This window comes from Nicotiana sylvestris, chromosome 3, assembly GCF_000393655.2.
Source record: "Nicotiana sylvestris chromosome 3, ASM39365v2, whole genome shotgun sequence".
Lineage (NCBI taxonomy): Eukaryota > Viridiplantae > Streptophyta > Magnoliopsida > Solanales > Solanaceae > Nicotiana > Nicotiana sylvestris.
Genome location: NC_091059.1, coordinates 50,540,794 through 50,564,269, shown reverse-complemented (window position 1 = coordinate 50,564,269; position 23,476 = coordinate 50,540,794). Strand labels below are relative to the sequence as shown.

At 36.8% G+C, this 23,476-nt stretch overlaps 1 protein-coding gene across 2 annotated transcripts; it reads right to left on the bottom strand.

Annotated features, from left to right (window-relative positions):
- Positions 1 to 903: 903 nt before the first annotated feature.
- Positions 904 to 15,950, bottom strand: LOC104247587 (ceramide synthase LOH2-like). Of its 2 annotated transcripts, XR_716256.2 has the most exons (7): positions 15,514 to 15,950; positions 11,460 to 11,668; positions 6,460 to 6,615; positions 2,210 to 2,395; positions 1,940 to 2,118; positions 1,111 to 1,190; positions 904 to 1,024 (listed from the first exon to the last, which is right to left on the bottom strand). XR_716256.2 is itself a non-coding variant. In XM_009803642.2 (6 exons), the coding sequence occupies exons 1-6, from the start codon at positions 15,628 to 15,630 to the stop codon at positions 1,171 to 1,173; spliced, it is 867 nt and encodes a 288-aa protein (XP_009801944.1). In that variant the 5' UTR covers positions 15,631 to 15,950; the 3' UTR covers positions 904 to 1,170. The 2 variants fall into 2 exon arrangements, 1 of the variants encoding a protein (XP_009801944.1); XM_009803642.2 differs by having other exon boundaries at positions 904 to 1,190.
- Between the last annotated feature and the right edge of the window lie 7,526 nt (positions 15,951 to 23,476).

Below are 23,476 nucleotides of genomic sequence, written 5' to 3'. Positions count from 1 at the left end.
ATCCAGTATTTTACGCTAAACTTAACAATTTAATTTTACAAGTTTAGTAATTAAAGTAAAAAATACTTGTCCAATAATCATGGTTTCGTGATAAAGGTTACATGAAAGACACTTGTTTCATATATATTCATTTGGGGTAAAGACCAAGTGTAAATAAGTTTTGCATGTCTGTCTGTCTATCCATCTGTCTATATATATAGGGGGGGGGGGGGGTTGCTGCAGAATCATTGACATGACAAACCTCCTCTGTGCTGTTGCTATATACCAGCATTTTTTTTATGCAGTCCCGTTACCACAAATTACAACGTAGATTCAATCCCTTGGATTAACGTTAAGCAAACACCCCCTCTATGTGCAATTGAAGTCAACAACGTAGGAAAGAAAGTTGCAACTTCACAAGCCAATCACGACGCTTGACTACTATAAGGCACCTAAAATATCATAATAAGATCATTTATTTCCCTTCAGACTGCTATTCCTGTACTTTTTCAAGATATTTCAGACGTTCATACCTAATGGAGTGTTCCATCATTTTTTTCCTTTTGGCATAGCACAATGAAAAGTAGGATTTCCAATTGCTCGTTACCAGCGAAGTAACAATTCAAGCTAATATGCAATGAGGGGCAAAAGTTAGCTTATCACATAATCCCCCGGACAAGCAACCAATGGTTTCCAGCATCAAAGAAAGATGCAGTCCCAAATAATTTTTTTTTTCCTTTTCTAAATCTACCTAAACATGTGCAGGCGGAGGAGGCTCTTATCCCTTACCAGTATGAAAGTAAATAGAACCAAAAAGTTACTAAAATTGAAGCAGTGAGACATGTGCTTAACCTCCATTTTTCTTTTTTCTTTCTTCATAATGAGCCTAATCTCCTTAAATCAAGCTAAGAGACATAGCAAAGATGGCCTGCTTAAATTGTTTTCATTATCTGGTTAGAGAGAACATTATACAAGGAGATGCCTGTTATTTTGTACACCTATATTGTAATATAATTAAAATGATAGACACCTCTTTCACCTTCTCCTACAATCAAAAGAAAAAGAGAACAAAAACTTAGATGATGACAAGCTATGCCTAATTGGAGAAGGAACCAGACGCCGGTGACCAACCTACAAGTCATATGCAATCTTCCCAAGATAACACGCTTCTGCAGAAGATTTGAGCATAAGCTAGTCATCATCTTCTGAATCTGCATTCAAAAAGAAACACATCACCAGCAGTTTAAAAGTATCTTGAAGTCCTCAATTGCAATGGAGAATATGACAAAACCGGGTCAGAGCATATAATCAGTTTCCGTATCCCCTTCAATTGCACCCAAAAAAAAAAAACAATAAAGAAGGAACTAAAAAGAGAGATAATACAATTTTAAATTTTCCTGGGCCGGAGGCAGTTCAAAAGACATCTAGAGGGTTGGTTTTGCAACTACCAAAGAAGTAGAGAGATGAGTTTCACAGAAGTTTAAAACAAGCTCATGTCAGGAAGCAGACTACTAATCTAGAGAAAAGAGGCAAAAGGCCTATTTAAAATCTTTTGCAAACAATAGTTCATGTTCCAATGCTAGATAGCAATACACCATTCAATAAAAGAACTGCCAAAAAACTGGATTCATCTTAACAGTCAGCTGTATAGGACATGAGCATCCAATTTTTGAATATAAAATTAGAAACGAGTCAGTACGTTAATTGCTACAATATCTCATTCATCCAATAACGTCTAAATTCTGATTCAGTTTCAGCTATTTGAGAAAATGTCAGCAGGGCGCAAGACATTTGGATTGTCAATCTTCATGTTTTTTTCTAAATTGCTCTCCACATTTTTTCTTTTGAATAGGAGAAAAGAAAAAATAAAGGTTAATCACATACGTACAACAGTTTCAGCACCAGTTCAATAACATAAGATAGCTGTAGTTTTCCTCAACTTCACTACAAAGATGCTCACCAGATCTAATATCTTCCCCAACTTTTCCTCTATTTTTCAACTGCCTCATGATCATTGAACATATTAGAATCCACCAATACAAGTGGAACACAAGTAGAGTCAAGAGCATTGTGTTGAAGACATAGTATACCATTGTATCATAGGCCTCAGACAGCCTCAAGACCTCACATAAATAGTAGCTGGGTAATGAAATACATCGAAGCCATTAGGAAAACCCAGAAAAGGAAGGGAGATAAATTATATGAGTTCAAAATCTGGTAAAGGCCAAACCTTGAGGATTGTATGACCCAAAATGGAAAGAAAACCAGCCTAAGTACAAACCAAGAGATAGCAAAAAGACCAAAGAACAAGCTAGCTCCAAGCTCCTTCTCCGAGTACTTAAACACTTTAGCAGCTTCAAGAAAGACGTCACTTCCATCGTGCAATGCAAGAATAACAATCCCAATTCTAAAGAAGCTGGAATTTGAAACACAAAAAAATTAACATACCAACTGCTAAAGATCAAATCAGAAGGCAGTATCTTCAATATGCTTCATTTGCTAATTTATCTCCTGGATGCTTGTTAAATTATTTTTGGTAACAGGGAAATCCCCGAGGCCAATGACGCAAGGTTCAAAACTCGACAAACAGTCATGATTAGATGAAAAACAATCATGACTCTTTTATGGTATTTCACTGCGAAATAAGAAGGAAAAAAGAGGTCCTCATACGAAAAAATAAGAAAAAAAGGCACCACTAAGATATTGCAGTTAAGAAGTGATGACCTTCAACTCACTTTGTGGCTTATCCTTAGCAGCCACGAAGGGTGAACTTGTTCTTAAAAATCATTGACCAAAATATCTGCAAGTTAACTAAAGCAAGAAATGAACAGATTCACGTCAAATTAACTTGAAGATCACTCTGTGAAATGTTTCGCAAAAGGTGAATTCAAGTATCCAAGCAACAGATTTACAACATTTCATCCTACAATGACGTTCATAAAGATGCATTTACAGTGATTGCTGCTAGGACTTCACCTACTTTTGAAATAGGGAAAAGGGTCTGATTTACCCTTCTAGTTTGATAAATAGTATACTTTTAACCTCCGTTATATTATTGGTCCATTTAAAGCCTTACCGTTACCAAAGTAGAAACAATTGCCCCCATTTTTAATGGAAGTCCACTGTGGCAAGAATTCTTGTTTCAAACTCTGCATGTGTCATCTATTGATTGGATGATATATAATTAATTATATTAGTTATCACTTCTGAATATTCTTTTTTCATTCCAGATTTTTCTTCTTTTTCTCGTCCTTCCTCTTCTTTCTTTTCTAATTTTCAGGCCGCTGCTATCTCCCCTTCCTTGCCATCTTTGCTTTGCTTCTTCTCTTTCTTTTTTTGTTTCTTTCTTATAGAGAGAGAGAGATTTGTTGGTGAATTTGATACTAAACGGAATGAAGGAAAAGAAAGGAAAATGGAGTAGGTTAAAAGTTGAGGAAACCTTTTGGTTGTTCGGAAAGCTTAGGTTCGCCAGCCACCATTTCTTCCGGCCAGATTTCAACTTTTGAGCAGAGTTTTTCTTTTCATCTTCATAAGAAAGAAGTCTTCCAAATAAAAAAAGAACCACTAGATCTGAAGTATCCAACAACATACATTAACACTAACTGAAGTATCTAGCAAATTATATTACTAGTTCAATCTCTTACCAAAAGCTTAATTTTGCAGCAGTTGCCATTAAATGCGAGCCCCAAAATTCAGTTTCAAGAACCACCAAACTCAATGATACTTTTGACATCAAAGTTTAAACTGAAGATTTTCTCTTTGGTTGCCTTCTCCAATGGTTTCTTGGTTATATGGAAAAGAAATGAAGAAAATATGATTTGTTTCTGGCTGGATAGAGGGATGAGGTGGGTGGGTTCTAGTGTTGATTAAAATTATGGTTATTGATGGCTTTTACGTTAATTAGGTATTAATGGGTAAAAATTATCAATAATGAAAGGAAAATACTCTGGATAAGAAAGAGCAAAAGAGAGAATAAGGAAAAAGTAAAATTTGGTGAGGTGGCATGCCACATGGCGTCCACCTCACCCAAAATGTCAGGCCACATTGGATTTTAATAACTGGGCCCTTGCCAAGGTGGACTTCCGCCAAAAATAGGGGCAATTGTTTCTACTTTGCTAACGGTAAGGCTTTAAATGGACCAATAGTATACCGGAGGATAAAATTATACTATTTATCAAAGTAAAAGGGCAAATCAGACCCTTTTCCCGTTGAAATATGCGTAGAATCTATGACACGAGTCAGTTTAGGCATTCTATCAACAGAATTGGTGAAGACCAATTGGCTTTAAAAAAATTTCCATATGACACCTTAACTTAGTACGATTGACTTGTACACAATAACTAGACGACCTCAAACATAAAACTAGTCAGAGTTGTTTATATGATCAAAATGCTATAAATGTTAACTATCTCCAAATCCAAAGGCGTTCATTCAATTTCACTACCAGCCCAACAAGAATCTCAAACAGGACATATACTAAATACAACGAGAGTAACCTAAGTTTTTTTTTTCTTAGGTCAACCCAACAAAATCTGATAAATAAGATTGAGTGCCTCAGGTTGAAGATCTGCTAAGAATGACATTGCATTTCCTAGCAAATTCAAATATTGTTGTTTCAAAAACTTACGTAACGTTCGAGAGGAATAATAATGAAACTCCTGTGCTCTTGGACAGTTAAACCAGACAGTTTTGATGGACAGTTAAACCAGACAGTTAACTCATGACAACAACTTTTAGGTTGACAATATGCTCTAGCTTGGACGGTTCCTTTCATCGTGCACCTTTATTTATTTTGATTATGTACCAGACATGTAATGCAAAAGGAAAGCAAACAAGCAATAAAACTGTGTTTATAATACTGTGGTACCGGCTATTTATAGCCTTAACTTTTCTGGATACTTCTCTCTCAAGAACAGAATGTTTTTGAAGATGGGAAATCTCAGTGATTATATACAACAAAAGCACCATAATTAATATTTTTCTTAAGGATGCTTAGCCATATCCATGGCTAAGAATAAAATTAAACTTAAAGCAAAAATTATTTGTCCAAACATGTTTATTTTCTGCCCTACTCTGCTTGTCACAAACATTCTTCAGGAGTCAGCCTCCTTCAAAAGATCAAATTTTCAGCAAAGAGAATTTGCTAATCTACAAGAATGATAAGATAATTTTGATCCTAAATCCCAAAGTTGATGAACCTCAAGCAAAGTCTTAATAGATACCATAGAAGATAATTAGTTAGATAAAGTCATGAAAGAGATTATCACATGTTAAGAAAATATATAATCAGAAAAGGAACCAGGACAGAGGGAGGGGGTGTGCCCCAGTATAAAGCCAAGTTATCTTTATAATTTGCCCAGTTTTGTGAAATCAACAGATTAAGTGCAAGGAGAGGATAATTGACTTTTGAAATTTGACACATTTCTTCACTATGGTAGATGAATTAAAAATGGTCCCCAAAGACTAATCATTATCTGATAATCCGACCAAGAATTTAAATTTGACTTAAGAACATTTGTTAGGTAAAGGAAACGGGTATAGAGAAGCCATAATAGTACTAACTGTATGTCACCTGCATTAGAGATTTGACCAAAATTGGAAAGGTAAGACAACTTTTTAATTCTCTCTCTTTAACCCTCCTTTAATAGGGGCTAAGCTCACGCTACCCGTCATGTCAAATTTGCCTCACGTACGCTTACACTGTCTAACAATTTCCCATGACAAAGTGATGAAGCGTCAATAATTGAAAGAGAGTAGGGTCAATTTGATCAATGCTCATCTGCCAGGAAATCTCAGGAAAAAAAAAACAAAAATAAATTGTACCAAATATTAGAATAAAGCATCTTATTCATAGCATTGGCAATATATATTGCAATTGCATTCCTCTGATATTGCATTTACAAATAAATGGAAAACTACTTTGTACCTTATTAGTTGTTTATTATATTTTCTTGATAAAGTTATTAGTTGTATATATATAAATGATCATGTCCGATTACAAATGATTAATATTATTCCTTTAATTGTTAACATAGATATGATTAATGTTATTCATATGAGTATGCACAAAAACATACTGCCAATATTCAGATATATGATTGTTCATTAGATGTTCAATCTTTTTGTTTCATTCTACATTCTCTATTTAAACCTAGTTACTCAAAGTATCAAATCGACTTTCACCTTGCACTCTAACGACACCTTCGAAAGAAAACAAAAGCAGAGACACAACTTCTTGAAACATGTCCAAACACCCCCATGGTCAGTGGTTGACTAACATGATAACAAATAACTCAGACCTAAACACATTCCCACTTCCTATATGTACTTCATCCAACATAGATATAGGGAACTTCTAAAACTGTCACTTCATACTATACAAAATCTCATCATATTATGTCAAGGTAAGTATCTATAAAACCCAAAACAGAAAAGAAAAAAGTGATAAAAAGGTACAAACCTCTAACGAAGTAAGGTTACCTTAAAATGTACGAGTATGATATCAGAATAACTGTGACTATGTGATGAGACATCATCACAGAGAAGTCTTTCCTTCGTGTTTCCCAAACGAGGAGGGCAGCAATGCTATAGAGGTAGAACCCACATTGGCACATATAGATAAATTTTATTCCAACCCTACAATGTCAATAAGAAAACACATAAACTATGTTAGACTATCAAACTCTTTGGAAGAACCAGGATGGTTTCTACATTCACATGGCAGAAGAAGATACATCTACATAACAGACAGAGTCAGACAGCTGCTAACACGATGACACTTGCAGAAAGATATTGAATAGAGGTGACTTATTATGGCTTACAAAGATAAGAAGGAAAGGCACAAGGAGATAGCTAAGGAATGGAGCAGGTCTGCAGTTACACCTATCCAGTGAAATTTTCTCATGTATATGTTGATTGCAAAAGGTGAAAGAAAAAGATGGTGCTTTAAGTGTCACTTGGGAGAAAAATGTTAAACCAAAACAAATAAAAATGAATAAAAATAAGAGAGAAGAGTTGAAGAAGATGAAGAGGTAAGTGACAAGATAACAAGAGGAAAAGAATCGATTTTCTTGAAAAGGATAGATTTGCAAAATTGCCAGTCCCGAACCAAGGGCTATAGAAAGAAAGAGCCTTGTTGAAGAATAATGGAGGCATATGGTTTTCTATGAGAACAAAGTAGGGGTAACTATTTCTGTTTCTTCATTTTGTAAGGATTAGACACAACTCTTTTTCCCTTGGTCTTTCGGATGGTTGCAGGTAAGGAACTTTTTACTTTTGTGCTCTTTCTTATTATATAAATAACTGGAGCAATTGGATGCTTGCAAATGGGATCTTCAAGTACTAAACAGGACATGAATTGAGAATTCAGTAATAAAGCATTGACAATGAACAAAGAGTTCTGAGTAGATGGACATGCGCATATATTTGTGACATGCGGGAGAGAAATCTTGTCACCGTACAACTTTTCTGGTGAGAAGGAGTTCTATCAAAGTTTTGTTGCTATCCGTGAGTGTTGTGCATCAACAAGCACTACCAGGAGGATCAGAACTCTCTGGCGACCAAACCCCAGAAAACCCCAGGAGGATCAATCTCTTCCAACTATTACATTGCGCGATGGAACCAAAACCATGGCAACTGGAGTAGGTCAAGCTATATTACTGCTCTCTTTTTAACTTAAATTCAGTCCATATCCATGGTTGTTCCTTGAATCTAATATATGTTAGTCTTTATCCTCAGTCACTTAATTGTTCGTTTACCTCTCTCGATAACTCTGTTATCATACAGGATCACAGCATGCAACGGATAATAGATGTCGGACGTGAATCACATGGACTTTACTACCTCAACCTTCCAAGATCACCACAGCTTCTCATGTTACCGACTTACTTGGGTTACTTCATAGACAATTTGGAAATTCCTGAAGCATTGACAATGAACAAAGAGTTCTGAGTAGATGGACATGCGCATATATTTGTGACATGCGGGAGAGAAATCTTGTCACCGTGCAACTTTTCTGGTGAGAAGGAGTTCTATCAAAGTTTTGTTGCTATCCGTGAGTGTTGTGCATCAACAAGCACTACCAGGAGGATCAGAACTCTCTGGCGACCAAACCCCAGAAAACCCCAGGAGGATCAATCTCTTCCAACTATTACATTGCGCGATGGAACCAAAACCATGGCAACTGGAGTAGGTCAAGCTATATTACTGCTCTCTTTTTAACTCAAATTCAGTCCATATCCATGGTTGTTCCTTCAATCTAATATATGTTAGTCTTTTTCCTCAGACACTTAATTGTTCGTTTACCTCTCTCGATAACTCTGTTATCATACAGGATCACAGCATGCAACGGATAATAGATGTCGGACGTGAATCACATGGACTTTAGTACCTCAACCTTCCAAGATCACCACAGCTTCTCATGTTACCGACTTACTTGGGTTACTTCATAGACAATTTGGAAATTCCTGAAGAATCTCCTTTCTCTTTGGTTCATTCAGATGTCTAAGGTCCAGGTTGAGTTAGCTCTACTTTGGAGTTACGTTACTTCGTTAGTTTCATTGACAATTACTCAAGGTATACGTAGATTCTAATGAAGGATCATTTTATGTTGTTTTCTACTTTTCAAACTTTTTCTGCTCAATTTGAGATTTCTATTCGCACTTTTCTTAATGACAATACACTAGAATATTTATCCTCTCACTTTCAACAGTCTATAAACTTTAGTTTGATTGTACATCGAACATCTAGTTCTCATACCTCTCAATAAAATAGAGCAGCTGAGAGGAAGAATAAACATCACATTCAGACCACTCACACCATACATATATGATTATTACATGTTTCATTGCGTTTTTGGGATAATGCGGTTCACACCGCATGTTATTTGACTAATCGCATGTCTTCCTCAATTATTCAGGATCAAGTTCCACACACTATCTTATTCATATGTTCATTTTTGTATTCTCTTCCTTTGGAAGAACTTGTTTTGTTCATAATCTAACCCCGGGAAGAAATAAATTAACCCCTTATACTCTTAAGTGTATATTGTTCACAATTATTTTCGAGTTCAAAAAGCTTTTGCTACTCATCCGACCTTCGTCAATACTTTTGTCAGCTAATGTCACCTTCCTTACACCTCAACCTTATTTCACAGCTTTTACTTCTTCTAACCATCTTAACGTGTATGTGGTTTTACTGGGAGATCCAATAAGTCATCATCCTCCCATCATCTCCCACGACACCACCACTCATTACTTATCATTATCGCCAGAAAGTCAAGTCTAGATAATTCACGCCCTATACCGGATTCTTTATATGTTGCTGATTAGTCTCCCAACACATAATCTTGATTCACGCCCTGCACCAAATCCTTCGCCTACTATGGACCTGCCTCGTGCACATAGTCCACCAATGGCCATCCAGAAAGGTACTCGCCAATCCTAATCCCATGTATATTATTGAGTTATCGTCGGTTGGTATCACATCATTATACTTTTGCGTCATCTTTGTCCTCTATTTTTATTCCTAAGACTAAGTACCTTCTTATTCAGGTTAGCAACATGTTATGATCATGCTCTCAACATGCAAAGATTTATGGCTATATACAGTCAAGGTTGGTCCAGATGGTCAAGTTGATCGTCTTAAGCTTGTGTTGTTGCTAAAGGCTATACTTTAATATTTGGATTGATTATCGTAGTACTTTCTCTCCACCGACTAAAATAGCATATATTCGTCATTTTCTATTAATGCCCACTATTGCCATTTGCCTCTTCATTAGTTAGACATCAAGAATGCTTTTCAATAGTGCCGATGTCACCTGCTTCTACTAGGTCAACAAGAGCTTCTTAGTGATCCTGGAATATAGGCAGCTTGTTGAAATTGAATTATCTAATAGTGACCACTTGATATTGCCTTTTTGGTGAGCATTGTAATTCAATTTTTGGACTCTCCACGTGATAACCCATTGGGCCTTCATTACATAAAATCTGCTCCATGGAAAGGGTTGCTCCATGGGGATAGAGGCCATAATCATATCATTGGCAATATAGATGTAGATTGGGTAGGATCACTTTTGAATACACGCTCCCCCTTTGCATATTGTGTTCGGGTTTGAGGTAATTTGGTGTCTCGAAAGAGCAAGAAGAAAAATATGGTTGCTAGGTCTACTATTCTATTGCCTAAGCAAAATACCGAGCCATGACTGTGGCAAATTGTGAAATTGTATGGATCAAGCAACTATTTAGAGAAATGAAGTTTGAAGAGATAGGTTGTGATGAAACTTCTGTATGATAGTCAAAGAACACTTCATATTGCATCAAATCCCGGGTTTCATGCAAGGACCAAGTACATAGAATTGATTGTCACTTTGCATAGAAAAGATACTCTCAATAGAGATTAGAAGTCCGTAAAATTTGATCAACTAGAAAATATATTCACCAAGTTTCGTGCCAGTCCCCAAATTAGTGACAATGTGTAACAAGCTCGGGACATACGATTTGTGGTGCATCAACTTGATGAGGAGTCTTAAGAATATTTTGACATTAACAAAAATATTTATAGAAATGTAATTTTGTAACCTTCATGTTCTTTTCTACTTTAGGATAGGTGTAAATCACTATTTAAACGCCACAAAGCTAGGGGGTATAATCAAGCTAAGCTTTCTCTCAATATGCTTTCTCGTGTTCTTTATTTCTCACATGGTACCAGAAAGGCAGAAGTCTTGGGTTCAAATCTCACCACCACCCAAAAATATTTCCATGTGTTTGGCAAGACAAAAGTATTTCATTTCATAGATCACCATGTCCTAACATCCCGCTTGAACTTTCAAGAAATCAGCCCAGTTATTGAAAAAACTGTAGGTCCAGGTTATAGCACTGTGATTAACCCAACTAAAAAGCAACAACCAGTGCCACTCCTATCCGCAAATCAGCATATCACAGTATCAAACATGTAAGAGGATCATGGGGCTTCTTGACAAGAGATTTCAGCGAATAAGCAAGCAAAAGAAGATTTTCTTTCCCTTTTTTCTTCTACAAAAAGAAATCAGAGCTTTTTCCTAAGGTGCTGCAAATTTCCTGAAATACAAACTCCTAATTTGAGTCCCAGGTGGGAACTTAATAAGAATCAAAATACTTAAGGTTTTTCCATCCTAGTTTCAGAGAATTAGCAACGCAATTCTGTGACTTCCTGAACTAATTTGAATTGGACCATTAACTGTTAATTTAGATATTTCCTAGAAGTAATACAGATGAAAAGACCCCCTTCTGAAATTCAGGGACCAGCTGCAAGACAAGGAAATTTGAGACAAAGTTAGAAGTTCCTAAGTCAAAAAAGAAAATAATAATACCAAATCTTAGGGACTTTCTTTTGTAGTCATTCACTAAAAATAACTATCTACTTTCACTTTTACCACAAAGATTAAATGTCGAGTGCAATTCATCAGATACTTGGTCATAATACAAAGAGGACGCAATACTCACTGTAGCTCTTGATTTGGCCAGCCCCTGAAATACTCCTTAATGTCTAGGAACCATGGCTCGTGATAGGCAACTTTTAGGACACAAAACTCAATAGTGCCATAATATGCAAGTTTCCACATGGATTCAGAGCATTTAACAATTTTTGCTCTTGTAGGCTCATCAATTTTCAAGTGGGTGGTTCCCAATCGCAGCAACAAAATGGCTAGCCTCTGTTGAACAAGAAGAATGCATAAGAAACATGGATGTATTAGATTAAGGGGAAAGAAGTTAATCGGATCAGTCAGTCACATAGCTACTAGTTCTGTAACAGTGTCCAAGATAATTTTTCAATAGTCTCCTTTCACTTTCCCATCATATAATCTCCTACACTACTTTCAAGCAGCTGAAATCATCTTTCATGTAAAGGAGTGTCAAAACCGATACTAGTTTGACAGTTAAGACTTAAGACCCCAATTCATGCTGCATAAACCTTTAAATCATGAAATCGTAAGAGCATAAGGATGATTAACGTTAACCCGTACACTGATTCAGACTGGCCCTAACTGAAGGCACTCTACTTATACTCTCAAGATGCAACAAATATTGAACTAAAAATCATATCTCAAAAATTACATATATAACGTAGTGCAGTAAGTGAGGAGGGGATAATTCTCAGGTTTCTATAAGCAACGGGAGGAGGAAACCATATGTTTTAGTGCATTCTGAAATATGCACCATTAGAAACCGATATTTGTTGTATTCTTGATATAATTTTGCTTTCATTCAAATTGTATCACTGAAAAGAATGAAAAGGAGGATAGCTCTTGTCAAATTGGTTGTTGACAAATACAAATGGGCTACTTATATATGAGTCTTAGTCCACGCACAATAAAGTACATAAATTTTCCTATTCACAATTAGGTGAGTAATTATTCTCCCACAATAAAGTACAGAATATTCTAAAATAGCTTATGAATTCTAGTTCTACATTATATTCTTTTACTCAATTCAATAAATCCAGACATGTTGTAACTGTAAACACATTTTAAGATGAAACTTCATTAATTTTCTTGATTTTTAACATGCTCTCTCAAACCCAAGGTAGTGAAACAATTCCAATTTGCAAAACAGAAACATGGCAAGGAACATAGCAGCTGACTGGACAGTGCTGTGGCTGCTCATTGAATAGTAACTTGGTGTAGTCTGTACACTTGTGTCATTGAACGACGTGCTAGTTGGATAATGACATGTTGCTTGGAGATGACATTTATGTGTTCGCCAACTGGATGCTGACTGGACAATATGGAGTCGACTGTACATGTCGAAATTTCGGACTGTGGAATGTTAAAATGACAATGACTAAATACTGATGTGTTATTGAACGTCAATTTGGCATTTCTAACCGAGAATTAGACAGTGACATGTCGCCAAAGGAATCCTAATTTGTCAACTAACTTATCGCTGATTAGATATAAATGGACTATTGGCTTGACAGGTCAAAAGAAAAGGGCAGTCCGGAGCACGAAGCATCCCGTGTTCACGCATGGTCCAAGGAAGAGTAGGCAGCTACGGTTCGATCGGCTTGACTAGTCAACAGACATAAAAGTTAATTTATAGGCTATTACTTTGTTAGTTGTGCGTGCTGACCTGACAAATCAACTAATGTGAAGTATTAAATACCATCGACAAATGTGAACTGACAGTTCAGCTACTCATGACATCAGCGGCACAGTCACCAAAAAGGACGTGGTACCGCTGAAACGGTTATTGTAAATGGACAATGATAGTAATACGAAAAAAGAACTTTAGCCAGTCAAGCAGCATAAGGACACTTCTGTTCCGGCGGAAAATGCTTAGTTCTTTCACATCACATTGAGGTTCTAATACTATGTGAAAACAAAGAAATGACGGAGAAAAGCTCTTGCTTAAATTGATTGTTGACAATATTAGTTAGTTCAACTTCCAATAAACGAAGAACGGAGTCAGTGGACAATGCAGAACTCTTCCCTTGGACCTATAAGTAAACAACTTTAAATTTCAAATCATTCATTACTTTGAAGTTTGAAGAGTAAACGGCTGAAGGTTTTACATCTAACTAAAAGTCCGACTCTAAAATCCTCTTATGTAAGTTTCCTAAAGCATAGTCAATCTTATGTATGGATAAAGGAGGAAGATCACTACAGACTGACAGCCAGGTTTAAAATAGCCAAACTCTGATGATCTTTTTGTCTACTGAATACATAATACACTTCACGATCAACTAACTACATAATAGAGCAGAATGGGTACAGAGGATTCATACAGTAAATCCCAAATAATTTCGTATCCAGGCATAGTTGATTGATTGAGAACATCCAACCATTAATAAATGTTGAAGTTAGCTAAAATTAAATGTTAAAAGGATAACTGTTTTATCGGCAAACCAAAGTTAATTACTTAACATGGTACCGAGTTAACTTTTCTATTGGTTAACCAAGAGCTTTACCCTGATGTTGGGCTCTGATGTTGGGCTCTCATGTTATGTTATCTATGTTCCAGATCTCAACCCTAGGCATGCGAAGGGTGTTAGATTCCCACATTGATCAAGAGTATGGCATGTAATCTTTTTATATGGTCTTGTACTATCATCACCTCATGAGCTACGATTTGAGATTTAGTAAGGTCAAAGGTCCATTTTCTTAACATGGAATTAGAGCAAGTAAAAGTCTTGGATTCAAACACACTACCACCTATTATCAAAAAAAAAATGTCCATGTGCTCTTGCCAATAAAAAGAATCGGACGTAGGAGCGAGTTGAAGGAATAACTAAATACTATATAAAATGTGTGCTCTAACAATTTAAATTTAGATAACGTGGTCACAGAATTCAGCAGATTTGAATCCTTAAAGATACAACTTCTTTCAGGGGCGGGGGTAGAAGCCTAAGTGCGGGTTTGGCCGAATCTAGTAATTTGAGCTATTTATGTTAAGAAATTCACTAAATATATTAAATTAAAAACCCAGTTAGTAGCTCTTAAAATCGTTGTTCTAAAATTTAGAATCCATAAAGTTGAAATGCTCGTTCCGCCTCTGTCTTATTTACCATGCATTTGCTTTAAGAGATCTGGTGTGTTTGGTATATGTCTATTGTTTTAGCGGAAAATATTTTTCTTGATAAAATCATTTTCTAATGTTTGATGAAGATGATTTTTTCCACCAAAAAATGTTCTCCACTGCGAGGAGAAAATAACTTCTACTCCTATCACTCTTCTACAGTTCTACTCTTATCACTTGTGGCAGAACCCATTTCCTATGCAAAAAAAAATATTTTTAACCAAAGGAAGAAAACAACTTCTACATTACCTTTGGCAGAAATCATTTTTTTTTTTTTGCAAACATCCCATGTCTTATTTTATATCACTTGCTTCAACAATTACTTGTACATTGTTGTCAACCTTTAATACTCAGAAATATCACCAAATTATTCCCATACATTGTTTTCACCTTATAATCTTTACACCCAACCAAACACCGAAAAATAATCTAGAAAATGGGTTTCCCAAGAAGAAGATTGGATGTCTTTGTAGTTCCTTGGGGTGTCTTTTGCATATCTTTTCGTAGATTTTCTACCTTTTTAGTATACCTCTTGTATATGGCCTTTTAGTAGGTTTTCTACCTGATTAATGAAAAAAGATTTTCTAATGAAATATTTTTCGTAGAAAACAATATTTTTACCGTTATACCAACCCTCAGCTTACCTTTTTAGCAGCTCATATATATATATATTTGTATTTAACAAATTAATTATTTTAACCCATGGTTTTGAGTGTAATATTTTAAGTTGCCGTCATTTACTCAATTCCAATCACGATGAAGCAGCTAATATTCCAAAGTAATACGACAACCACATCCTGTAACTTTTACGGCCGATTTCATGGTTATATAACACAATTACTTTGGATACAAAAACAATAACAACTAGTATGTCATAACAAATTAACTGATTTCTATATTGCTCACAAATAAAAGAATCCACGAAACGAATTTTAACAAACATAAAATAAGGTTAAAAGCGTAATCAAATGAGGAAGCTTACGCGAAAGATGAATCTGTCAAGAAAGAACCTGGCGGCGAAGAAAGCAAATATGAAGTAAATCGCATACATCAAATCCGGAACGCCAGGGGCAACATCATTTACCCAAATCGAGTCCATTAGAGGATTTCAGAACCCTCAATTTTGAAATGACAACAAAAATTTCCCTATAATTCACATCTATCATCGATCAATTGTTCCAAAATCAACAATAATGTACAGAAATGAATTGCTAATCATTGGAACAGGCACGAATTCGCCTTATTCCCACCGTATTGTTGCGTCAGGCGTATGGAGTAATACAATGACGAGGAGGAAGAAGAGGTGGTGAGATCTTTGTGAATGGCGAGGGCGGGGGGCAAAGGAGGGGAGGGGGTATGTTTTTTTCTGCGAACTAAAGCTTTTTGAAGTTTGTGGTCCTCTATGGTATGGTAATAAATTGAAGAATACGCAATCGTATGCGGTTAATGTTGAGTCGCTGACACCGTGACCTCACTGTCTACAGATGCAATATGCATATAGTACGTAGTACGATGTAACTAACTTGAAATTTCTTTTGTTTGTTTTTTTATTTTGTTTTTTTCAATATTCAATTATATATTATGTTTAAGTTTGAATCCTATTATTAGCGAAAAAGTATCATACTTCAATTTAAGATTTAAATTGAATAAAAAGTTAAAATTATGTTGTGCTAATGCCCCTCTCTCCCTCTAGCCATTTTTTTTAACATAACACTTGGATTATATATATATATATATATATATAAAGAAATTACATAGGCATAGTAGATGTTTTTAGGGCACTGTTGTTACCCATAGTTGTCAAATAGTTACAAACATTTTTTGACATACTCCTAGTATTATTACAGACTCCATACTTGTTCTTGGTCACTTCTTGCTCAACAAAAAAGGTGGACAGGCATGGTAAAAACACTTAGACGATGATAGGTTTTTGGTAGCTTGTTTGGTTAGTAGATGAGCCACCATATTGCCTTCTCTGAAATTATGCTTCAGTTGCGGAATCCTCAATTGGTGCATTAGCCATCTGCATTCAGAAACAATATTAGAATAGTTAGTGTTATCTTCATAAATTAGTTTGATAATCTTAGTGCAATCAATTTCAATTTCCATCACGAGGAAGTTCATGCCCCTAGCAATTTTTAGCCCTTCTAGTAAGGCCAGCAGCTCTGCATGGATGGGGGAAATCGTCTGGCATGATTTATGGTACCCCACAATCCAATCTCCTTTGCTATTTCGAAATGATCCTCCAAGCCCTGACCTTCTACTCTTACTGGAGAATGCACCATCACAGTTTAACTTAATCACACCTTTATTAGGTTTAATCCAACCAACCTCAACATTGATAGTTTTTTCCACAAAGGAATTTTTTTCAGTGAAGAAGGTGAATTCTCATGATGCATGAATAACCTTCCTTCATCAAGATAGTTAACTGATTGTTGATGTTATTATGGTTCCTGTTTTCCCATAGTTCCCATATGAAAAAGGGGAATAAAGTAGTCCATTTCATTTGAAATTTACAATTATTAATGAAAATATCCCTCAATATAATAAGCCAATTTTTGTCATTCCTAATATCCAAAGATGGAAGGCCCATATTCTTCCAGAGATGATTTGAAATAGTACAATCAGTAAAGATGTGTTGTATGTCCTCTATTCCGAATTTGCAGATTGGACAAGTAGCATCAATATTGATACCTATTTTAGCTAGGTAAGCTCTACAAGGAATACGGTTGTGCATGCATTGCCATAGAAAGAATTTTAATTTAGTAGGGCATTGAAGATCCCATATCCACTTAAACGGCCTTGAGATAGTAATGTTTTCAGAGAGGAGTTTATAGCACGATTTAGTGGAAAATATTCGTGATGTGTTAAGTTGCCAACTTATTTTGTCGGAATTGGAGCCATTGCCAAGGACAGGACTTATGTGTAGATTGTTGAGGATATTGTCGAGTACCTCAAAGGAAATAGCTTTACTATTCCATTCCTTGTTATGAATGAGGCTTTTAATAGAAAGTGTTTGGTCACTTTTACTTAGAGGCCCTTCTATTACACATCTTAGGGGTTTGGAATTGTAAATCCAATTATCATTCCAAATGTTAATTCTGGAATTAATACAAGGATGCCAAAAGATACCCTTATTGCACACTTTCCATCCTTGCAAGATAGCTTTCCAGATGAAGGAGGTGTTGTTAATAGTTCTCCTTGTGCCATATTTGGCCAATATAATTTGGCCCCAGGGAGAAGAAGTGTTTTTAATAGCCTCCAAGCTACGCTGTAGAGAAGGACTAGATTCTTGGATTTCGCTTGACGAATACCTAAACCCCTCTTAATTTTATCTTTTGTAACGTTTTGCCAACTAATTAGATGGAGCTTTTTAGAGGTGTTTGTGAAACCCCAAATAAAGTCCCTTTGAATTTTATCAATCTTCTTTAAGACTTTAGGAGGGAGAAGAGTGTATTGCATAGAATGAGTAGGAATTGCTCCTAAAGTGCTTGAGGCTAAGGTAGTTCTTCCTGCCATATTTAAGAACGAGCATTTCCAGTGGGACAACTTGGTTTGCATCTTGTCTATGATAAATTGGAAGTCTTTAGTGGTAGGGTAGTGACTGAGAACTGGGAAGCCAAGGTACTTACCAAATTCCTTAGTGGATTTAATACTAAAGAGGTTAGTTAGGAAATTTTTCAAATCCTGGGGACAATAGCTAGGAAGCATTATTTTTTATTTGGCTTTATTAATGGCTAGCCCAGATTCATTGCAAAAAAGTTTATGCATGATTTAATGCAATAGCTAATCTTTTTGTTGGCTTTCGCCATTAGGGTAATATCATCCGCAAAGAAGATGTGGGAAAAGCTTGGATCTTTATGTTTAAAGTAGACTGTATCCCATTTTAAAGTGTCTACTTGGTGGTTTATTAATCGAGAGAGTAGTTCAAGGCAAAGGATGAGTACATATGGGGATATAGGATCACCCTGACGAATAAAGCTTTAGTGATTTCAGAATTATTTAAAGGATTATCAAGACTACTCAGGTCCATTTGTTTAAGAGATGAGGCATCACCTATGTTGATGTTGTTTGGGGAAGAGAATTTAGATGTCCTAAAAGCAGTCCTAAAGAATGTTAGTGCATGGTCTAAAATTAATTTAGGATCTGATATCCTATCACCACTATCATTAGTGAAGTACAAAATAGCATTACGACGTTTACGATTTGAGGCCATGATATAAAAGAACTTGGTATTAGCCTCACCCTTGTTGAGCCAGTTTATTCTAGATCTTAGTTTCCAAAAATCATGTTCCATTTTTAAAATAGAGTTATAATCATGTTGTAATTGAGATTCCAGATCTTGTAAGAAATAATTATTACGATAATTAGGTGAGGATTGGATACCACGTAGCCTAGCACGTATCCTTTTTTTCTTTTTGAATATGTCACCAAAAGTCTCATTTTTCCCGCTGATAACCTTGTCTCTAAATGTGTTCTGAACAGAAATAAGGTTATCACTAGTCCAACATTACTTAACTAAGTTAATGAAGTCCGGATGTCTACATCAAATGTTTCCAAACGAAAAGGTTTATTAAAATGATTCACGTTTTTTGGGGAGAGAGTTACTAACAAGGGATTATGGTATGAGTGTGTTTTGGGAAGGTGGATTACCACAGCCTTAGGGTATAGAGATAGCCAATATTCATTAACAAAGATTCTATCTAGTCTCTCCATAAAAAAAAGCCCTTAGATTTTTTCCTATGATTAGACCAAGTGTACTTAGGACCTTTATAACCAAGGTCTAATAATCGACAGTTATTAATACTATTCCAAACGGAGTTGCTACATCTACGATTAATAAGGTTACCCCCAGCTTATCATTAGAACTAAGTACATCTTTAAAGTCTCCTCCTAACAGCCGTGGACCTTTATAACTATTGTTAATATTTTCTATATTCTTCCATAATTCATTTCTTTTGTCAGTTTTAGTGCTAGCATAAATGAAAGAAAATAGCCAAGAGGAACGAGAAGGAATTACCTCAATAGATACATGAATTTCCTGATTCCTCCTTGTCACACCTCCTTTTTCCGCACCCGAGAGGGCGCAAGGGAGTTTTTTCCAATTAAAGGACAATCGAAACGGGATTAGTTTATTTATTTCAGAGTCGCCACTTGGGAGATTTAGGGTGTCCCAAGTCACCAATTTTAATTCCGAATCGAGGAAAATGATGACTCTATATTACAGTCTGCGTACCAGAAATCCGGATAAGGAATTCTGTTAACCCGGGAGAAGGTGTTAGGCATTCCCGAGTTCCGTGGTTCTAGCACGGTCGCTCAACTGTTATATTCGGCTTATTTATCTGATTTTTAATACAATTATGAACCTATGTGCCAATTTTATCTTTTATCCGCTTTTATCGTTCACCGTTATTTTTATAGGACTTGCAACGTCGTGAAAACATATCTCGAACCACGCTACATCAATGCACCCGTGGTTATTGATATATCTCGACTCGGCTGAGATTTGGATTTGGGTCACATAAATGTGCACCCGAATTAAGAAAAATAAATTATTTAAGACGCGCCTAAAGCAACTAACGTATGGTTGTTTTGGGGAGGGCCGTAACATTCGCTAAATGACCTATCCCGAATTCTAAGTGTTTTAATATATATACAGTTGGAGGGCCCCGTGGCTGTGTACATTTTTCATTTTTGACGAGGCTCGTCTCGTTCTACTTTTAAAAGGAATTAGCGACGTCATGGATATGCCTCTCGGATCACGTCACAATCAATGTACCCGTGATTAGAAATACATTTCGAATCCGTCGAGATTTGGATTTGGGTCACATAAATGTGCACCCGAAGTTTTTAAGAAGGCAAGGCTTATTAAAGCGCATCCTAAAGAGACTAACGTATTGTTATTTTAGGAGGGTTGTGAGATTTGCTAAACAACCCGTCCCGGAAACTAAATGCTTCAATAATATACATTTAACAAGGGCCCCGCATCTGCGTGTTTTGTTTATTTTCGTCGAGGCTCATCTCGTTCTTATTTTTTTTTAAAAAGGATATCCTATAGCAACTACGTTTCTTGTCGTGTTCGTCTCTATCAATCGAAAACAGTAGATAGTCCTAATTAATTATATGCTTGCAAGTTGTTTGTAATGTAATTAGGAAATGCTTCAAAATCAGGACCGAAGTTGCGTGCACAGTCGGCCAAACGAATAATCATGGGCCCAAATCCAGCCCACGCGCGGTTGGCCAGACCTGGGCCACTGCTCGTTCGATGCGGGCCTGCCTAGTCTGTCTTCGACCTGGGCTCGACCCTTGTGAGGTTGAGGCCGTGAACTCGTTCTGGGTTCTATTGGCGTGGTATAAAGGGATCGCCTATTAAAGGGAAAGAAATTAACTAGTAGGGGATAGTTTTCATGCTTGGCCTACATTAAAGAATATACTACACAGTTAAACTAAGTCTAAGATACAACCTATTATATTGGGAATATTTCCAATCAACATACATATATAAACTAACATTCAACTAATCCACATTGATATATACTGGGCATACAGGCTACTTCCATTGTCAAAACAGAAATGAAAATCATTATACAGTACATGATATCTAATGTAACAATTTATGTATAAAAGTCACTCTTCAGGTCTTTTCTTTTGTATTCATGCTCTACTTTCCAATTACATTTGACAGAGTATTAGTCATGTACCTGGTATAGAGAGACAAAAGAAGAAGGAAATGATCAGCTGGGCAGTATGCAGTAAATACAGCAGCAACACAGACACGCAGCAACAACACAGCAATAACCAACTAGAGACCAAGTGTTTTCCACAGCCACAGATAACCAACAATATCTCCCAGAATACAAGGACTAACAGATAGTCGAAACCAAGCCAGCAATCCCAGGAAAGAATAATGAAACAACAGCAATAACTGAGTGTTCAATGCAGCAAAACCACCAGTTCAACAACCCCAAACAGCTCAGTCAATGCAAACAATAGAACTTGGCCAAGACAGCTTGACCAATATGCACTCTTATACAACTTTCAGGCAGTGTTTGGTTACAATGTTTATTGGAAACTGCCTTATACTTTTCAGTTTTCTTTAAGCTCACTAGACCTCTCTTTAGACTAAGAATTCCAGCCTCAAGACTAAAATTCCAACCTTTCGTTTTCTCTTTTTCTGAAGACTAAAAGTCCAGCCCCCTTTAAGTTATCAAATGGCCTATTTATAAGCCAAATGACTCAGTGCAGCTAGGCTGCCCTTTTTGCTGCAACTTGCAGCCTGCCCATACCCCTTTAAGCCCCATGCCTCAGCATCTTCTGGTGTCAGCCCCCTTTATTCCCCACGCCTGGTTTTTGTTTAATCCAGAATTATGGGCTCATTTGTTTACTCATTTTAAGCCCCATACCCTTGTGTCTTGTTCCCCATTGGTATTAGTTTAATCCTAAATTAGTACCCTACTTGTCAGCCCATTTATACTAATCTTTTTTTTGTCTTTTTCAACACCCCAGAATGCCCTTGTTATCCCTGGATTATTACTGCCTTGCCTATTGCAGCATCAGGGCATTTTGGGCTTTGAACATTCGATCTCAGAACTGCCCCGACCTGGCCTTTAATTGTTTACAATGTAGTTACAAACTACCATTCATGGGTAATGCCCAACATTCAAATCACAATACAGGCTCATTAGTCATGCGACATTATTAGCTCATTCGATTCATTAGTTATAGAAAACTAATCGACGACATTTATCGAGTCGACTATACTAATTATAGCAGGTAATAATCGATCGCTCACATAAACAATACATTTAGGGACCTAAAGGGCATCGGACAATTTTTGTTCAATTACTGGGGCCTATATGAGTCAACTTATCTGACGATTAAACTAATCGACGATCATGTTTACTCACAGAGTACATTCAGAGTCATACACAGAATACAATCGACCAAATAAAAAGGCCTTTACAGGGAAGAAAGAAATCCGGATGAAAATAACAGAAATAACAAACAAACACAACGAAACATGCTGACCACTTAATCAAAACTAACACAAAAGAAAGGAAAAACTTACCGAAAATGTTTAAATCAAACAGACCCAAACTTGATTCAACGTCGACCTTCTGAGGCCGAACAAACTTTAATCAGGGTGTTCTCACACGAGAACACCTTGATTAAGGTCTATTAGACCTCAAACCCATGTCAAAACTGGCCGGGTTCCCCAGGTGCATGTGTTTCAAAAGTCTGGATTTCCAGATCTGGATTTTTGGGAGTTGTGGGTAGATTCGGACCAAACCAAGTTTGGTTTGGTCACGAGGAAGGTCAGGGGAGTGTCTGGTATGAAGATGGGATGATTTGGCATAGGTCCAGGTTCGACTCAAATCTTCAAACGAAGATTCGAGACGAACGGAAGTGATTCGAGGCTCGTGGTTAGTGGATTCGTGTTCAGGACAGTGAGGTGGTCCTAGGGTGTTCAGGAGGTGGCCACCGGCGTCCATGCCGCCGGCTTTAATGGCAAGGGAGACGAGGGCGACTAGGGTTTCTAATGGGAGGTCTGGGTTTGAACTTGGGGACGAAGGGGTGGGGTGTTGGTATAGGGGGCGTGGGTGTAAGGGAAGGTTTATATACGGAGTAGGGGATTGGATCTGAGCCGTTAGATCAAATGATCTCAACGGCTTGGATCTGATGGTGAGAAATGAGACGGGGTCGTTCAGTAGTTAAACGGGGTCGTTTGGTTTAAATGAGGGGTTGGGTCAGACCGGTTATTGGGTCGGGTTCAAAAACGGGTTGCTGAAAGAGGTCCTGAGCCGTTGGATCGGCTAGGACGGACGGCTCAGATTGATTTGCCTGAAACGACGTCGTTTCAGGAGGTTCCTGGGCAGGCCTGGTCTGGACCGGGTCAGATCGTTGGTTTGGGCCTGTTTTTTTTGTTTTATTTTTGGGCCCAAATT